The 17,500-nt window shown below is 40.9% G+C and overlaps 2 protein-coding genes across 2 annotated transcripts in view; one reads left to right on the top strand and one right to left on the bottom strand.

Annotated features, from left to right (window-relative positions):
* LOC139063574 (histone-lysine N-methyltransferase set-1-like) overlaps positions 1-5,861 on the bottom strand; it is a 7,307-nt gene extending 1,446 nt beyond the window's left edge. The window contains exons 1-6 of the mRNA XM_070545867.1: positions 4,897-5,861; positions 4,103-4,218; positions 2,196-2,352; positions 1,530-1,722; positions 1,360-1,443; positions 920-1,003 (exon numbers count right to left, since the gene is read on the bottom strand). Of these exons, the coding sequence (XP_070401968.1) occupies positions 920-1,003; positions 1,360-1,443; positions 1,530-1,722; positions 2,196-2,352; positions 4,103-4,211 (627 nt within the window). The 5' untranslated portion in view covers positions 4,212-4,218; positions 4,897-5,861. The remainder of the gene's footprint in view (positions 1-919; positions 1,004-1,359; positions 1,444-1,529; positions 1,723-2,195; positions 2,353-4,102; positions 4,219-4,896) is intronic.
* lrrc8c (leucine rich repeat containing 8 VRAC subunit C) overlaps positions 1-17,500 on the top strand; it is a 60,924-nt gene that overhangs the window by 40,341 nt on the left and 3,083 nt on the right. Inside the window, exons 2-3 of the mRNA XM_070545864.1 lie at positions 6,585-6,727; positions 15,691-17,500. The exon at positions 15,691-17,500 is cut by the window's right edge and continues 3,083 nt beyond it. Coding sequence (XP_070401965.1) covers positions 6,590-6,727; positions 15,691-17,500 — 1,948 coding nt within the window. The 5' untranslated portion in view covers positions 6,585-6,589. The remainder of the gene's footprint in view (positions 1-6,584; positions 6,728-15,690) is intronic.

Here is a 17,500-nt window from a genome sequence, read left to right as displayed (position 1 = left end):
CATTACACCCACATCTAAGTGGATATTTGGGATCACAACTTAAAATGCCAGATTACCTGTTGCACAGTGACAATGTGTGGAACTGTAGCTGTAATATAATCTGCTTTCATAAGAACAGACACTGCAACTAGCATGTAAAAATAAACAAAACATTACATCCATACGGCAGGGCCCCACAAAGATACAATCTTGAGATCTGTGTGTGTGTGTGTATGTGTGTGAGAGACTGAGTTCATGGATATCAAGAAGAGATCCACTCGCATTTGCACAAGTGACAGTCTAAGATCTAACTCACCATTACCTGTGGGCCAACGTCCTGACTGCTAGGAGACGAGTCTTGGAACGACTGAGCTTTTTCAGAAACTCGAGTCTTCGAGTCCTTCACCTGAAAATAAAAAACAAAAATAAGACTTCTTGACATACATTACAGTCAAGAGTCAAGAAGGCAATTCATGTGCCGTTTGTCCCCAAAATCAAACCCCTAATTACTCATGTTCCAGCCTATTTAGGACCATTTTTTAGCCATTACACCCACATCTAAGTGGATATTTGGGATCACAACTTAAAATGCCAGATTACCTGTTGCACAGTGACAATGTGTGGAACTGTAGCTGTAATATAATCTGCTTTCATAAGAACAGACACTGCAACTAGCATGTAAAAATAAACAAAACATTACATCCATATGGCAGGGCCCCACAAAGACACAATCTTGAGATCTGTGTGTGTGTGTGAGACTGAGTTGATGGATATAAGAAATCCACTCGCATTTGCACATCTATACGGCAGGGCCCCACAAAGACACAATCTTGAGATCTGTGTGTGTGTGTGTGAGAGAGAGAGACTGAGTTCATGGATATCAAGAAGACATCCACTCGCATTTGCACAAGTGACAGTCTAAGATCTAACTCACCATTACCTGTGGGCCAACGTCCAGTCTGCTAGGAGACGAGTCTTGGAACAACTGAGCTTTTTCAGAAACTCGAGTCTTCGAGTCCTTCACCTGAAAATAAAAAACAAAAATAAGTCTTCTTGACATACATTACAGTCAAGAGTCAAGAAGGCAATTCATGTGCCGTTTGTCCCCAAAACCAAACCCCTAATTACTCATGTTCCAGCCTGTTTAGGACCATTTTTTAGCCATTACACCCACATGTAAGTGGATATTTGGGATCACAACTTAAAATGCCAGATTACCTGTTGCACAGTGACAATGTGTGGAACTGTAGCTGTAATATAATGTGCTTTCATAACAGACACTGCAACTAGCATGTAAAAATAAACAAAATATTACATCCATACAACAGTGCCTGGGAAGTTTATAGTTGTTAGTGAATTTTTTCCATAATTCACTTTTACCTGTCTGCTGATTCTGGGTCTGACACAATCCTCAGTTGAGGAATCACGGGAAAGCACAGCTTTTTCAGCTTCGGTAACTGGAGGCTGAGAGCCATGTAAGAAAAAGGAAAATCATTAAGTTTTTTTTAACCACTTTAAGTACACCTGTATTCTTTATCTAATAAACGTACCTTTTCACGCCATGGCCATTTAGAATTACCATAATTGTAATCAATTTCAGTGCCTTTCTCTATTTTTCTGATGGCAAACAGGCACAGATGGGGCTGACCATTTACTGTAATTTTTTTCATGGTGCAGTTTGGTGATCTGTGGTTGTCATTAACTAATCTTCCAAGAGATCCATCTTCTTTTGACGCATCAACACTAGCAAGAAAAAAGTGTTAAAAAAATTAATAAAATGTAAATTTCTGAGGTCATAGAAAAGTTTTTTTTTTTTTAAACAGAAAATTGTGTGTTGATTTTCAGTTAATCAGGTCAGGGTCTCCCCCAGCGCTTTAGAAGCCTGGCGGGCCACCAGGCTTTGCTTGGCCACCTGCCAGGCTAAGTGTCTTGCCCCGCCCCCCTCCCCGACCCTACAGTGTCTCCAGACACGAACGGAGCAAAGAAACTAGAGCCCTCCATCAGCTGATACTTGTGAGAAACAGCAGCGGAACGTGTGCAAACCCCCCACCCCCGCTCTCTCATGGAGGAGCGCTGCGGGACTGTGGTGGCCAATCCATGTGTGAAAATTATGTCTCAACAAAATATTAGTGCGTGTGTGACTTTTTTTTGGTGGTGATGTTTTTTTGGCTAGGCGTTATAAGAATCCTGTCTAAAATAAATTTGAAGATACTCACCACCAGTGATGATTCTGCCATTCAAACTCAAATAGAAAAGTACTCTCTATTTCAGAGTACTTTTTGGACATGCATTCATCAAACGAGAGAAGTTCACCTCTGTATTCAAGGACAAAAGCACCTTGTTCAATGTCCTCCATAGCAAATACACCTCTTCCTGAAAAGGGTGTTTTAAATAAACACACTGGTTAGAAGAGAACGTTTTTTACTTTAAATATATTTTTAACAGAATAAATGTTTAAGTCTTGCTTAGATGCAAAGAACAAAGCAACATTATGAATGTGTGGCCTAAATAATTATTTCTTGTATGTACACTGCTCACAAAAATTAAAGGAACACTTTAAAGAAACACATTAAATACATCAGATCTCAATATGAAGTTGGATATCTATACAAAAAATGACAGGGCAATGTCTTAGGAACAAAAGGATGCCAAGTCTTAATGGAAATAAAAGTTATCAGCCTACAGAGGGCTCAACTGTGTAGACACCCTAAAATCTGAGTGAAATGAAGATGTGGCAGGCTAGTCCATTATTTCAAAAACTTAATTTCTCCAACTCAAATTGCTTTTCAGTATCTTGTGTGGTCCCCACGAGCTTGTAAGCATGCTTGACAACATCGGGGCATGCTCCTAATGAGACAACGGATGCTGTCTTTAGGTATTTCCTCCAAGATCTGTGTGAGGGCATCCCTGAGCTCTTGTACAGTCTGAGGAGCAACCTGGCGCCGCCTAATGGATCGAAACATAATATCCCACAGATGTTCTATTGGGTTTAAGTCAGGGGATCGTGAAGGCCATTCAATTGTTTCAATTCTTTCATCCTGCAGGTACTGCCTGCATACTCTTGCCACATGAGGCCGGGCATTGTAGTGCATTAGGAGAAAACCAGGACCTACTGCATCAGCCTAAGGCAGTGGTCCGCAAATGGCGGCCCGCGGGCCACGTCCGGCCCGCGAGCCCTCTCTTTGTGGCCCCCAAACCCTGCGCGCACCCTCCACCCCCGACCGGGAGATGTAGGATAGATAGAGCTGAGGAAAATAATCAATGCATGAGATGCGGGCATAAACAATTCTGCATCATAGAAGAGTACCATAATCAATTATAGTGGAATGTAGTTTTGTTATTATAACGGCGGCACCAGCGCAGCATCGAGATCATCGACATATATACTGGACAATTCATTTCCATAGGCTCCAATAACACATTTTTGAGGGGAAATGGGAGGTGGCCACCACCGCCATTTTGACAGTGTCACAGGTTCCATCAAGCCCAGACAATTCCACAAAAGGGAAGAGAGGTGGAGCTGAGGGTGGGGCTGTAAGGTTGGGATCAACTGACGACACCCGGTCGAACTAGCTACAAGCTAACCTGAAACTAATCCAAAGCTAAAGGGGAGGTGGGAGCAGCCAGACCGAGTGTTGTGATGTCGGAAGGTCCAGTCTTGGGGAGGGAGCGGGGTCAGAGCAGCGTAATCATCTGTCTCTTTTATTTAGGGACACGGAGAAGTTAAAAGGAGAGAGAAATAGAAGATAGAAGTTCTTGTTCCACTTTATTCCTTTGTTTCATGATGATAAACTGATGTTAAATTCAGCTAAAGAGAAGCTGGGAGGAAGCTTTGGTTCATTTTAAGTTACAGGAGATCTTGTCTCCTATCTGCTCCTCCAGAGACAGCATGGACATGAGAGTTACATGGTGAGGGTCCCACAGGACAGGTCAGTGCAGTCACACAGCCCGAGCTGGAGGGGGACAGGCGCTGTTCTTTATATTGCAAGCTTGTGTGTTATGTGTATTACAGCCAGCGATCCAAACAGCAGCAGCAACCTTTAATTCTTGTGAGCAGTGTAAATTTACAAAACCAAATAAATCCAACTTGTAATAAACATAACAAAAATGAGTTATGTCTTACCTTTGTAATCATCTATATATCTTTCCTTTAATCCTTGCTTGTCCTTTGAAGATTGAATGTAACATTTGGCTTCATCGATAGGTTTTATTCTTGCTTTCCTTTTGAACATTTTGCCTCTGAAAGCAAATTATAAAACAAGAAATTAGTGAGCATTCTTTGATAATTAAATGGAAGTAAATGGGTCTGACTTAGGCACCCTATGAGATTAACAGCATCACCTAATTTCAAATTAATTTTTCTGACAGCAGACCTCCAGGCCAAGTCTTTGGTATTTCTGGTCTAAGTAGTAGTATTTCAACTTCAATGGTTTTAATTTGGTCCAGATGCTAAAATACTAAAGCCCTTATTTAACTTTACATACATCTAATACATAGTTTTAATAAAACACAAATTTTGTTAGGTTTTCAAACTTCCCAAACTCACAACAAGAAGTTTGGAGGAGCAGGTGTGATGCCACTTCATGTTACAACCGAAATAAAGACATTTAAATTATTAACCTAGCTTCATCAACAGCTAGCTAAAGGTTTAACCTCCCATAAATGCGCTGTTTGTATGCACCTGCTTCAAAAATTAACAGGATGGTTTGAAACCGCAAGAGTGAAGTTACAAAGTAGCTACTAGCTAGCGCTAAGCTAGCTGCCTGTTAGCTACTCAGTGACGTCTAAAAACGGGTCTATGTTGACTAATAATGCTCCGAAGCAAATACAGAACATACATTTGGATGTATCAACGCGAATATTAACCTGAAGACACGTCTTATATTTGCAATATTCAAACTACGTTCATGTACTCACCGCAATGGTTTGTCTGTGTTCCTCTGGCCACACGGACTTTAAATGCTGCAAAGCAGGCCTACTTTACGTATGCACCTTACTGTAGGACTGCATTTTACGGCCTACGTCACTGCAGTTTACGGCACAACGTAGGCTACGTCATTCCTCAAACAGGTAACGAACCAAAAACCGAAGTATGAAATCTTCTTTGTTCAATTTTGTATGCAATTTGTTTGTATACTTATCACCTTGTTCAATAAAGTTTTGAAAAAAAAAAAACGAAGTATGAATATTTATGATTACCAATAAATAGTTTGCTGGTTTGGGCTGTATTTCATAGCTAGTGCTTAAAACTTTGTGGTTGAGACAATTTTAGAAAATACACAACACAAAGTTTTAAAGCTAATACTTAAAACTTCAGTTCTTGTGTGTTTTTAATAGCTTCTGTTTATTTTTTTATTTTTAATATACCTTTATTTTATACTTCATTTTTGTTCACTGTTATGCTATTTTAGTTCTATGCATTATTCTTTACACCATTTTTTCAATTAGAATCATGTAAATATCACTTCCTGAAACTTAAGGAAGTGACATATGTCCTCTAAAAGACAGCCAATCACGATCCATTCTGAACACACTCTATTTCTTAAAATCCACCCTCGAGGGGTCCCGATGATACACACTTCCTGTAGTGTGTATACTTGCAATACCCTGCTTTCAGGCATAGGGGGCGTGCATGAGCACACACACTTCACACACACATTTCCAGTTTTTGTTACATTGTGGGCCACCTTGAAAAAAAGTACCAGGCATATCAAGAGAGGCTCCCAAGCTCTTCTAGAATGGTTTCCCATGTGGGGCCCTGGTTTTTGGGCCCCACAACTACACCGGGCCCCACATTGTTGGTGGGCTCCCTGCGAACGGACCCCCCAACGTAATGACTGCAAGTGCACACACACACACACACACACACACACACACACACACACACACACACACACACACACACACACACACACACACACACACACACACACAAACAGTTTAGTGAGAAAGTGACAATGGTGCTGGCAGTATTTATACTAATGGGCCATTCCCATCTGTACCGGGTCGGCCCGGGCCGGGTAGCGTAGGTTGTTTACATATCTGGGTGGCCTGGTATTTTTCCGGGCCAACCAAGGCTCATTCTCAGCCCTCTTCTAGAGGGGGTCTGCTTCAGGCCGACCAGGGCCAACACACCCACTGCTGACAGCAAATTCACACCTTCCATTAGAGCAAGCCTCTGATTGGTGGGTAGAATCAGCCCACATGGGCTTAAGGCAAGGATGTGTGGAATCAACCGGGCCAGGCTGGGGCCGACCGGGGCTACCCGGTACATATGGGAATGGCCCATAAGTTCAGTTCATTGAAAAGATCCTATGGAGTCAGTCAGCAAATGGTAAATGCCTGTATTTATATAGTGGCTTCTAGGGTTCTACAACCCCCCAAGGTACTTTACAAGTAATCAGTCACCCAACGACTCACACACATTCACACGAGCAGGAACGTGATAATTATTTATAACGTTTACACTGAAATACACTTCATACAGGCTGGAAAAAACCTTTTCAAGGCCCAAATAAATCTGAAGTCCAACTGGTTATGATTAGAAATTTTCAGAGAATTTAGGAAGTTCACCATTTGATAATTTGCTTTGTTTTTATTAACAGGCATCATGATTCCTGTGATGGAATTTCGTCAGTTCTCTGAACAGCAGCCAGCGTTCAGAGTTCTGAAGCCGTGGTGGGACGTGTTCTCTGAATACCTGTCTGTGGTTATGCTCATGATCGGGGTCTTTGGATGCACTCTGCAGGTCGGTAGCTTTACTTTACCTTGTTGTTTCCAAATACAGCAGCCGTGGTTCCGATGAAATCCTCTTCTCTCTAATACTGAGGCACAACTATAATAAATGACCTCCCCAGTGAAAGCTTTCGATGGAACGTGGGGCTGCTCTGCCTTCTGCTTTGGCACAAGCTCAAAAACACTCATTCTTGGCTTTTACAGCCTGGTCTGAGTGCAGCAATGAAAGCATTCACCCAATCAGGAGTAAAGCTGTGGAAACATTCCCCCACCCTCCGCTGTTTAGTAAGCATTTAGACTCCAAACCCCCAAGGCCTGTCCCTTGACTTCTCTCTCTGTTTGGAGCTGCAGCATTTTTTTGGGGGTGGGGGGAGGTTGTCGTTAGAGTCCGTTGTGTAAATTCTGGAAATAACATCACAACATTTTCGGAGAAACTACTTACAGAATATTTACCATGTCAGAAACAGTCATTGTTTTTCCCTAAACCTCTCTGTTTGGATATGATCTTGGAGTTCTCAAATTGAGTGGACAATTAAATGCAGCCGAGTTTACTTTATGGGTCGGAGCTGGATCAACATGCAGTTTTTGTGTAATTGCTTGTCATTATGCTGCCTGACAAGTCATTTAGAGACAGAGAGAAACAGATTGTAATGCAGTATAGTGTTTCATGTGCTGCGATGCTCCCTCTTAACTCCTAACAATGATGTCATTTAACTTCCGATAGTTAGGAATAGGCTTCTATCTCTTGCACTAGTTTTAAATGATGCAGCAAAGACTTAGGCTGAGTGTTTGGCTTTTAAAAAGCTACATGCACACAGTGTACAAAACCTCCCTCTTTAAAAGTGTTCTACCGGTGATTTAACGCACCCATTTCCTGCTTTAACATGGCCGTCAAGCAGCTGCTTTCCATTATTTGCTTTCCAGATAAACATTTGTTGTTTACTCACACAAACTTGTCCCTACTATCTGATGCATCCATTTGCACTAGGGCTGTCGCGATTGAGGAATTCCCCCTGCGGTGACTCAGGGCAGCTCAATATTGCGATATGCGATATTATTGCACCCCGTTTTTATTTATGTACTTAGCAAATGTGTTTGTTAATTACTAAACTCATGGCAATATTTCCTTTGAAACATTGTGCTTACACATTTTAAAAAAGTTAGAAAAAAATACATGGCCATTTTTAACACTTTATTGAATGCAGATCAAAGGGCAGTAACGGCATTCTCTGACTGAACTTAAAAACAACATTCAGGAGGTTTAACTTTGAAATGCAAATTTGGCTGCAACATCTAACAGAAATAAAAAAAAAGTGCCCTACTATCTCCTCGATCAGCGCGGACTTTACCTCTCAGCATGCGCTGTCGCGAGATTTAATCAAGTGCGGTAATTGCGGTGGCACGTCATGCAGCGCGGTGGGTTTCTTAATATCGCGATATATTGTTCTTGCGATTATTGCGACAGCCCTAATTTGCACACAAAAAAAAAACAGGTTACAGACGTAAGCCGTAATAACAGTGAATTAATATACACTTTAAAAAAATAAACGCACTCACATAGAACTAAAGAAACTTGGTTTATTCTGAGATAGTGTAGTTCTTTATTAAAATGATCCTGTTGCTTTGAATTAAAACCTTGTCGTTCTTTGAATGAATAATTGTTGCCAGCCATGTTTTATTCCAGAGAACCAAACGAAGATCTTTAATCAATTTTCATCTATCTTAAGTAGGGCTGCTCAATTAATCGAATTTTAATCACGATTACGATCGGAGTTTTGAACGATTATGAAAACAAAACAAGTCGATTATTTGCTCCTCCCACTTGCGCTGCCCTGAGTTACAAATGAAGCGCTCCTCCCACAGTGTTGCCAACTTGGCGACTTTGACGCTATTTCTAGCAGCTTCTCAGACCCCCTTCTTGACTTTTTAATCCTAAAAGTACCTAGCGAACACCTCAGAAACATCTCTGGTAACCCTTAGCTACTTTCTGGATAACTGTCGTCAACATTTCCTGCAGGTTAGCTAAACACTCCGCCTGCGCTCCGGACCGTTCTTCAGGACATTAGGAAAGGGAATGATGTAGTGATGTGTCGGTCGCTAAAGAAACGGCTCTCAGAGCCGGCTCCCTGTTGGATTAACCAGAGTGACACACACCGCACCTGCGGACTCCTGAGCCGATAAAAACAGTTAAACGTGCGCGTGCGGCGCGCTAAACACACGTGCAGCTTGCCCCTGATTGCTGTGAGACCGGGTTGGGGGGTGCAGCTGTGGTTGGGATAATTATTACATTAACTGATGGACTTGTAAATAAATAGTTTATAAATAAGGTAGAACTAAGTTCCTCACGCTGATAAATAATAACTAATCTCTCTGAGGACACGGTGCTAGTGCACTCTCCTACAGCACCTTGACACGACTCAATAAATGTTATGCAACATTTTGTGAACATCAATTTATTTGCGTTTATTTGTTATAAATGCCACTGTATAATTCTTGCTGTCAGTATTTGCAAGATATTGGTATTTGGTTCTGTACTGGTTAGACTTAAATGAGTTAAACCAAGGTCTACAGCCCTTGGGTCATAGACTATGAGCTATAAGTATATCGGTCTTTTTATACTAGGAATCAGGAGTTATTTTAGTGATCATCTTGTTTATTTTTGTCCTAATTGTGCCCTGAGCAATTTTATGACAGAATAAAACAAATAAAATCAACATAAATTGAAAAATCTTCTTAAATAATCGAGATCTCAGTTTCAGTCACCATAATCGTGATTATTATTTTTGCCATAATCGAGCAGCCCTAATCTTAAGTAGAGTAATAGTGAATTCAATGGTGAGCAATGTTGCACACTGCATTTGTTTTACTGTTAAATCATAATTTTGTCCTAGTTTAATACATTTTAACTAATATATTTCAATTTAATTCAATTTAGTTTTATTTATATAGCACCAAACCATGACAAGAGTCGTCTCAAGGCACTTCACACAGTAAACATTCCAATACAGTTCAGTTCATAAGCCAATCAGTAAAAAGTTTCCTATGTGAGGAACCCAGCAGGTTTCATCGTCTTTACTGTAATCATCATAATAGGCAAGCATGTAGCGACAGTGGAGAGGAAAGCTGCTTTTTACCAGGATGAAACCTTCAGAGGATCCTGCAGCGTTATAGAAAACTGCATCCGCGCTTTGTGAAAACATCATCATATAATCAATTTCCCTCTGGGATTAATAAAGTATTTTTGAATTGAATCTTTTGCAGGGAGAACTAGCACGTTGTGCAAATGGCATTTCTAAACCGATCTTAATCAGTTTCTACCTCTTGCATCTCAGTCGCTCTGCTTTGGCAAATCATCAGCATTTTCTTATCCATCACAACATCATTGTCATAAAACCCACATAACCTCCAATGAGTGTTATATTTACTTGGTCAAATCTTGAAAATAACACAGTACACACTCTTTGTATTGTAAAATCTCACATGATCATTTAGCTCAAATAACGTGGGATTTTAGCAACCTGTGAACCAAGTTGAGATACTGACTAAACAGATCATGTTGGAGCATTTGTTTAGAATATGTTTGTCTAGTTATAACTTTGGTAAAAGTTAACCGATACCTGGAACCGATACCAATGCAGTTGCTTGAAAATGGCTTCACTGTAACTTGTCATTTCTTTTCACCTAATATTTTAGTTTTGTGATGATTTCCATTCATATATTTTACGTTTTATCTACCTCAGTATTTTCCTGTTGAAAGCAGAGAAGAAAATAAAATCTGTATTTCAAATCATTGCATTTTTTTGTGTGGTAGAAGTATCGGTATTGGTAATCGGTATTGGCGAGTACTCAGATCCAAGTATCGGTATCGTATCGGTTTGGAAAAAAGCGGCATCGTTGCATCCCTAGTTATAACATGCTAATCAATAAAGAAAGTAACATGGAAAACCTGCAGGTATCCTGGAGAGTTTGGAGAGGGATGTTAGCTGTAGATCCTTTGGGTCTTGTGGCTACTGGGATAGATCTCTGGATTGCAGTTGCTTCCCAAAGATGCCACTCAACCACATCAGATTGCTATCTAATGAGTCTGTTAGCCAGATGAAAAATTACGGCCCTGTCCACACGTAGCCGGGGATCTGCCAAAACGTGGATATTTTTCTACGTTTTGGCCTGTCATCCACACGAAAACGGAGTTTTTTCACACGAAAACGGATCTTTTTAAAAACTCCGGCCAAAGTGAAGATCTGCGTTTTCTCCGTTTTGGGTGTCTGCGTGTGGACGGACAAAACCGGAGTTTTAAGGTCCGCAACGTCACTTTCCGCGACAAAAAATGCTGACATCACGTGTGCGACCTGTGTTTACACTAGCCGACAGCATGGATGCCCTCAGAGCTGCGCTCGCTTTATCAATTGTCCAAGCGCTTTCTGCTTGTTTGTTTTTGCAAGCGGAATTACTGCTCCTTGCAGAAGACCACAGACGAAGGACGAGGTTAAGAACGGGGGAAGTACTGCCGCCTAAAGGTATGGCATGTCCTTAACAACGTATTTATCCGGGTACGTGTGGACAGAGTTATTTTTTAAATAGAGGCGGTGTGGATGCAAGTTTTTGGAGGGGCCGATATCCGTTTTAAAAAAAAAACCGGCTACGTGTGGACTAGGCCTAAAGCTTTGGCTGTGGTCTCTGGGTCATTTTAACCAGATTTTGAGAGGCCCACTGCACTCTTGTAGAGTCTGGCACCATGGACAACTGTTGCCATGTGTGGAGTTTGACTGGCTTGTAAAAATCCTTAGGTAGCAGCTGTGAAAATAAAGTCTACATGAAATGCAGCCTGCAGTTTTTCGCAGAACCCTGCTCTATACTATTTTTACCTGTCAGTGTTAGTAGTTCGGAGTTTATTTAAAACGTTTACTCAGATTTAAAAACATCATTAGCTGTTTGGTCACTGTTTGAAGACTCAGTTTCTGGATGGGCTCTAGCACCTCCTCTTCAATAATCCCAATGCAAACATTGTTGCATTGGTCAGAGAAAGAAGAACTCACCTGTTTCTGAGTGAAAACATACTAAAGCGCCCAAGAACATATCCACACCTGCTCACAAACCTCACCAGGGAGATTTCAATTGTAAGCCATTATCATGACTGAAATAACTAACATTTTATGATGAAATAGTTATTAGTTCAGTTTGTTACTTTGGTAGAAGTTTCTGTATTAATGACCACATTATTTTAAGCCTACACTAAGCATACGATTTTCCAGCAATTATTGGGGCAGCAGTAGCTCAACAGGTTGAGCGGGTTGTCCAGTAATCGGAAGGTTGCAGGTTCGATTCCGGCTCCGGACAGAGAATTCTGCTGTTGTGTCCTTGGGCAAGACACTTAACCCACCTTGCCTGCTGATGGTGGTCGGAGGGACCGGTGGCGCCAGTGCTCGGCAGCCTCGCCTCTGTCAGTGCGCCCCAGGGCAGCTGTGGCTACATCGTAGCTCATCCCCATCAGTGTGTGTATGTGTGTGTGAATGGATGAATGATACACTGTAGTGTAAAGCGCTTTGGAGTCCTTACTCTGAGAGGCGCTATACAAGTGCGGGTCATTTATCATTTATCATGGCATCCGATGCAGGGAGACATTAGCTAGAACACTAGAGATTATAAAACCTCGATACAGACAAATCTGCCATGTGATGTGACTGTAGTTAAATTCTATTAAAGTGGTCAGGGAAAGCTTTTTATATTTTAGTCTCTCCAGCCGAGCAGCAAGAGCAAAGGATGCATTACAGGCATTGTAAAATTGACTAAGTGGTGCTTGAAATGAGGCAGGCATTTTTGTATCCTTTTTGCTTGTGGCTTGCTTTTTAAATAGCTTTTGCTATTGTGACTAGTGGTTATCAATGCAAAAATACTTGACAGAACGTCTAAAATACAAGACTTCTTGATCCGACCATCCCCTTTATTATCTCAAAACCTAATCGAGACACAATTCCTTTAAAAAGAGGATTACAAGAATGAAATGATGATTGATGAATATACTAATACTATCAATACAGTTACAAAAATAATTATTACAGAAACACATTTAAACGACTGAAAACAGTAATGCTGCTAGCAAATTCTTCAAACATTGAAAATAACTGTCCTTGTGATATCATCAACTATTATACATATAATCAAAATAAACACACCATTCTCACGCATTTCATCCCTATATCTGTTAATATCAATACTATCCAAAAATTAAATAATGTTGTTGTACTATGATATTTTTTAAAACATTAATTTAAATAAATTACAGACACATTATATATATATATATATATATATATATATATATATATATATATATATATATATATATATAAATTGCAGAACCCACACATTTAAGAACCACACTAAATAAAACAACAACAACAATAATAATAAGATATTTCTATAGCGCCTCTCAAGATAAAAATCACGAGGCGCTACACAAAAACAAAAAATGTAAAAATATTTAAAAAAATTTAGAAAATGTTTAAAATATATTTAAAATAAGCAAAAAATAGGCAATTGTGATTTAAAAACATGTAAAGAAAGAGAGAGAGTGAACAGGAAAGAGGGAAATCAGTGGATCCTGAGGAAGGTGGAATAGGTGGGGAGAGCAGAATAAAGAGAGAGAGGTGAAGAAGGTCATACAAAAGCCAGCTTGAACAAGTGAGTCTTCAGCTGCTTTTTAAAGGAGACCACTGAGTCCACTGATCTCAGGCTCAGGGGGAGAGAGGTCCAGAGTCTGGGGGCCACAGCAGCAAATGATCTGTCACCTTTGACCTTTAGCCTGGTGCTGCACAACCAGTAGGCTTTGATCACTGGACCTCAGGGACCTGCTGGGGGTGTAGGGACTAAGAAGATCACCAATGTAAGATGGTGCTCGTCCATGTAAGGCCCTATAGACCAGAACCAGGATCTTGAAATGAACCCTGAAGTTGACTGGCAGCCAATGAGCTATGACTCTTATGAAACTCAAGGTGTAGGGATGGTGTTGCTGCAGAGTCTTTAGGCTCCATTCAGTCCTGCTATACTGAAGCACAGAGAGAAACTCAGGATAACATGATGAATTCTCCTGTGTAGACTTGTTTAGAAGACTGCCACATGAAACAAGGTTGGCCTTTGAGCTTCTTACATCTGTTTAATCACTTCTGCTAAAGAAGTTCAACAAAGAATCAGTTATGAGTCACTTATGTGACATCAGCGAGTGCAAGTTTGTTTAAGTAGACTTTTAGATATATGGAAACTGTATTATAGGGCTTTATGACGTAGGAAGACTGAAAAGCAGTGCTCGGAGGGAAGTCAACTTGAGAAGACACACTAGTGTCAAGTAGTCTGTAAAAAAAACTCATTACGCTTTCATTTAATTCAATTCAAGTTTATTTATATAGCGCCAACTCACACCAAGAATCGTCTCAAGGCACTTCACACAGTAAACATTTCAATACAGGTCAGTTCGTTAAGCCAATCAGTAAAAAGTTTCCTAAATAAGGAACTCAGCAAATTGCATTGAGTCCTTGACTGGTGTCAGTGTCTTTACAGCAATCCTCATACTAAGCAAGCATGTAACGGCAGTGGAGAGGAAAACTCCTTTTTAACAGGAAGAAACCTCCAGAGAATCCTGGCTCAGTATAAGCAGCCATCCTCCACGACTCACTGGGGATGGAGAAGACAGAGCACACACACGCATACACCAACACCAGCTCACCCACACACAAACACACACACAACATATACAGTAATCCCTCGTTTATCGCGGTAGATGCGTTCCAGACCTGGCCGCGATAGGTGAAAATCCGCGAAGTAGGGACTCCCAGCATGCCCCTCGCGGGGATTCCCTCCACGTCGCACCTACGTCACAAACCGCGGCTATAAACGGAAGTCGCCTTTCCAGCTCACCACTCAGTCATTGTTTCTTCAGATTCATGATCAGAGTTTCCAACCTAGCGATCAATCCAACGAACTATCAGCTCATAGTAAGTTATCTTACTTACTTCTGGAAAGCCCGGCATTTCCGTGTCACTTCGTTGACGCTCGAACGCTCGGGGGGTTCCTAGATCAGCCGGCGTTTCACCGACGCTATCACTTCCGCGTCTGTGAAACCACGCTCCCTACAAGCTCAGCTCCCGAATCCAGCCGACCTGTCTGACATACAGTTCTATATTGAATTATCGTATGATCACATTCTCTTTTTGTGGGTAAAACTCAAGAAAAAAATTTTTTTTACTTGTTTTTTTTTTAGTTTTATTGCAAAAAGTGCATTTTATGATGAAATTGATGAAAAAAACAAGAATTTCTTGATATTTCGCATAGAAAAATACCGCGAATCAGTGAAAAATACCGCGAATCAGTGAAAAATACCGCAAATCTGCGAATTCCCCCTGAAAAATGCTCCAAAGAAAAAATCCGCAAAGCAGCGAATCCGCGATGAACGAACCGCGAAATAGCGAGGGATTACCGTATACCAAGTAATGTTGCTATGGTTACATTGTTATTTCTTAGTAAATATTCTGTTTGGTGAGAGATAAACGTTATTGTATTTATCCTAGTGAATCTATAATTAAAGGGGAAACTAGTAGTAGCACATTCAATGTCAAAGAAAGTAAAATGTTATTTTCAGGAGAGGGAGGATGTTTAAGTGGTTAGCAGCAGTGTTCAAGCCGAATTTAATCATTTATAACAATCAGGGTTCCAGAACCAAGCAAATGAGTTATGGTTTAAGCTGTAATGAGTCCTCTATGGTTACTTATCATGCAATTTTCTGTCTCCAACAAGTCACCAGCAGTCACCGCCCAGTGAGTCTGGTGAAAGAAAACAGTTGAAACATGACACTAATAAAAATCCTGTTACTGCTGCTGAAAAAAGCAAGCTAAAACTTGATATTTAAAATAAAAAAAGTGGTTAAACAGAATGTATAGTTGGGGGAAAGAGATGATCTTACTGTTTTCTTACATTTCGTTGCAGGTCATGCAGGATAAAATCATATGCCTTCCACTGAGAATGTCATCTGTTTCACAGAACATCAGTGAAGTGGGAATGAAGTCACTGTTTCATTTGCAGCCCAACACATCAGCTGTGCCAGAAGAAATGACAGGCCGGAAAACCTATCTGGATTTGCAACAATACAGTTTTATCAATCAGATGTGTTATGAAAAAGCTCTCCATTGGTACGCCAAGTACTTCCCCTATTTGGTTCTCATACACACTCTAGTTTTCATGGTATGCAGCAACTTCTGGTTCAAATTCCCTGGCTCAAGTTCCAAAATAGAGCATTTTATCTCAATGCTTAGCAAGTGTTTTGACTCTCCCTGGACCACTCGCGCTTTGTCCGAAGTGTCAGGAGAAAACCCAGAAGAAAAGGACCATAAAAAGAGCAGTACATCTAGGTCCAGTACTGGTGTGTCTCCTGAAGAAGGAACTCTTCAGAAAGCGCCGTCTCTCCATTCTATCCCAGAAAGGCTTGTAGTGGAACAGCCAACTGCCAGTGTCCTCGATAAAAAAGAAGGCGAACAAGCTAAAGCTCTTTTTGAAAAGGTGAAGAAGTTCCGACTACACGTTGAAGAAGGAGATATCCTCTACCTTATGTATGTTCGTCAGACTGTTTTCAAGGTGATCAAATTTCTTGTGATCATTGCTTATAATAGCTCTCTGGTGAACAAAGTGAGGAACAGAGTGCGTTGTGAAGTTGAGGTCCAGGAAATGACGGGTTATAAAGAGTTTCTGTGCAATCACACCATGGCTCACCTGTTTTCTAAGCTGTCTTACTGTTACCTGTGTCTGGTTGCGGTCTATGGATTAACAAGCCTCTATACCTCCTACTGGCTGTTTTACCGTTCACTGAAAGAATATTCCTTTGAGTATGTGCGTCAGGAAACCGGAATCAGTGACATCCCAGATGTCAAAAATGACTTTGCTTTCATGTTGCACATGATTGATCAGTACGACCCACTCTATTCAAAACGATTTGCTGTTTTTCTCTCTGAGGTCAGTGAGAACAAACTGAAGCAACTTAATCTCAACCATGAGTGGACTGCAGACAAACTACGTCAGCGACTTCAGACAAATGCAAATAACCGACTCGAACTTCAGCTGTTCATGCTCCCTGGTTTACCAGACACTGTCTTTGAGTTGACTGAGCTACAGTCATTAAAACTTGAAATCATTAACAATGTCACGATCCCAGCCTCAATTTCTCAACTGGAAGACCTCCAGGAGCTTTCGCTTTTCCAGTGTGCTTTGAAGCTACATACAACTGCTACTTCCTTCCTTAAGGAGAATTTGAAAGTGCTTCGCGTGAAGTTTGATGACAACAGGGAACTTCCCAACTGGATGTATGGTCTACGCAACCTAGAAGAACTGTATCTCACTGGGTCACTCAGTCCTGATGCTTCAAAAAATATAGTTCTTGAGTCGCTGCGTGAGTTGAAAGGCCTGAAAATTCTCTACCTTAAGAGCAATTTGACTAAGATCCCGCAGTCAATCGTAGATGTGGCCAGCCATCTTCAGCGGCTGTTTTTACACAATGACGGCACTAAACTAGTAATGCTTAACAACCTGAAAAAGATGACCAATCTGATAGAGTTGGAGCTAGTGCATTGCAATCTGGAACGCATTCCACATGCAATCTTCAGCCTGACAAGTCTGCAAGAGCTCGACCTGAAAGAAAATAACCTTCGCTCTATTGAGGAGATTGTCAGCTTCCAGCATCTTCGAAAGCTCACTTGTCTTAAACTTTGGCACAATAGTATCATGTATATCCCAGAGCATATCAAAA

Source organism: Nothobranchius furzeri, chromosome 16 (genome assembly GCF_043380555.1).
Source record: "Nothobranchius furzeri strain GRZ-AD chromosome 16, NfurGRZ-RIMD1, whole genome shotgun sequence".
Taxonomy (NCBI): Eukaryota; Metazoa; Chordata; class Actinopteri; order Cyprinodontiformes; family Nothobranchiidae; genus Nothobranchius; species Nothobranchius furzeri.
Note: the sequence above shows the minus strand (reverse complement) of the source record. Positions and strands in the feature narration are given on the sequence as shown.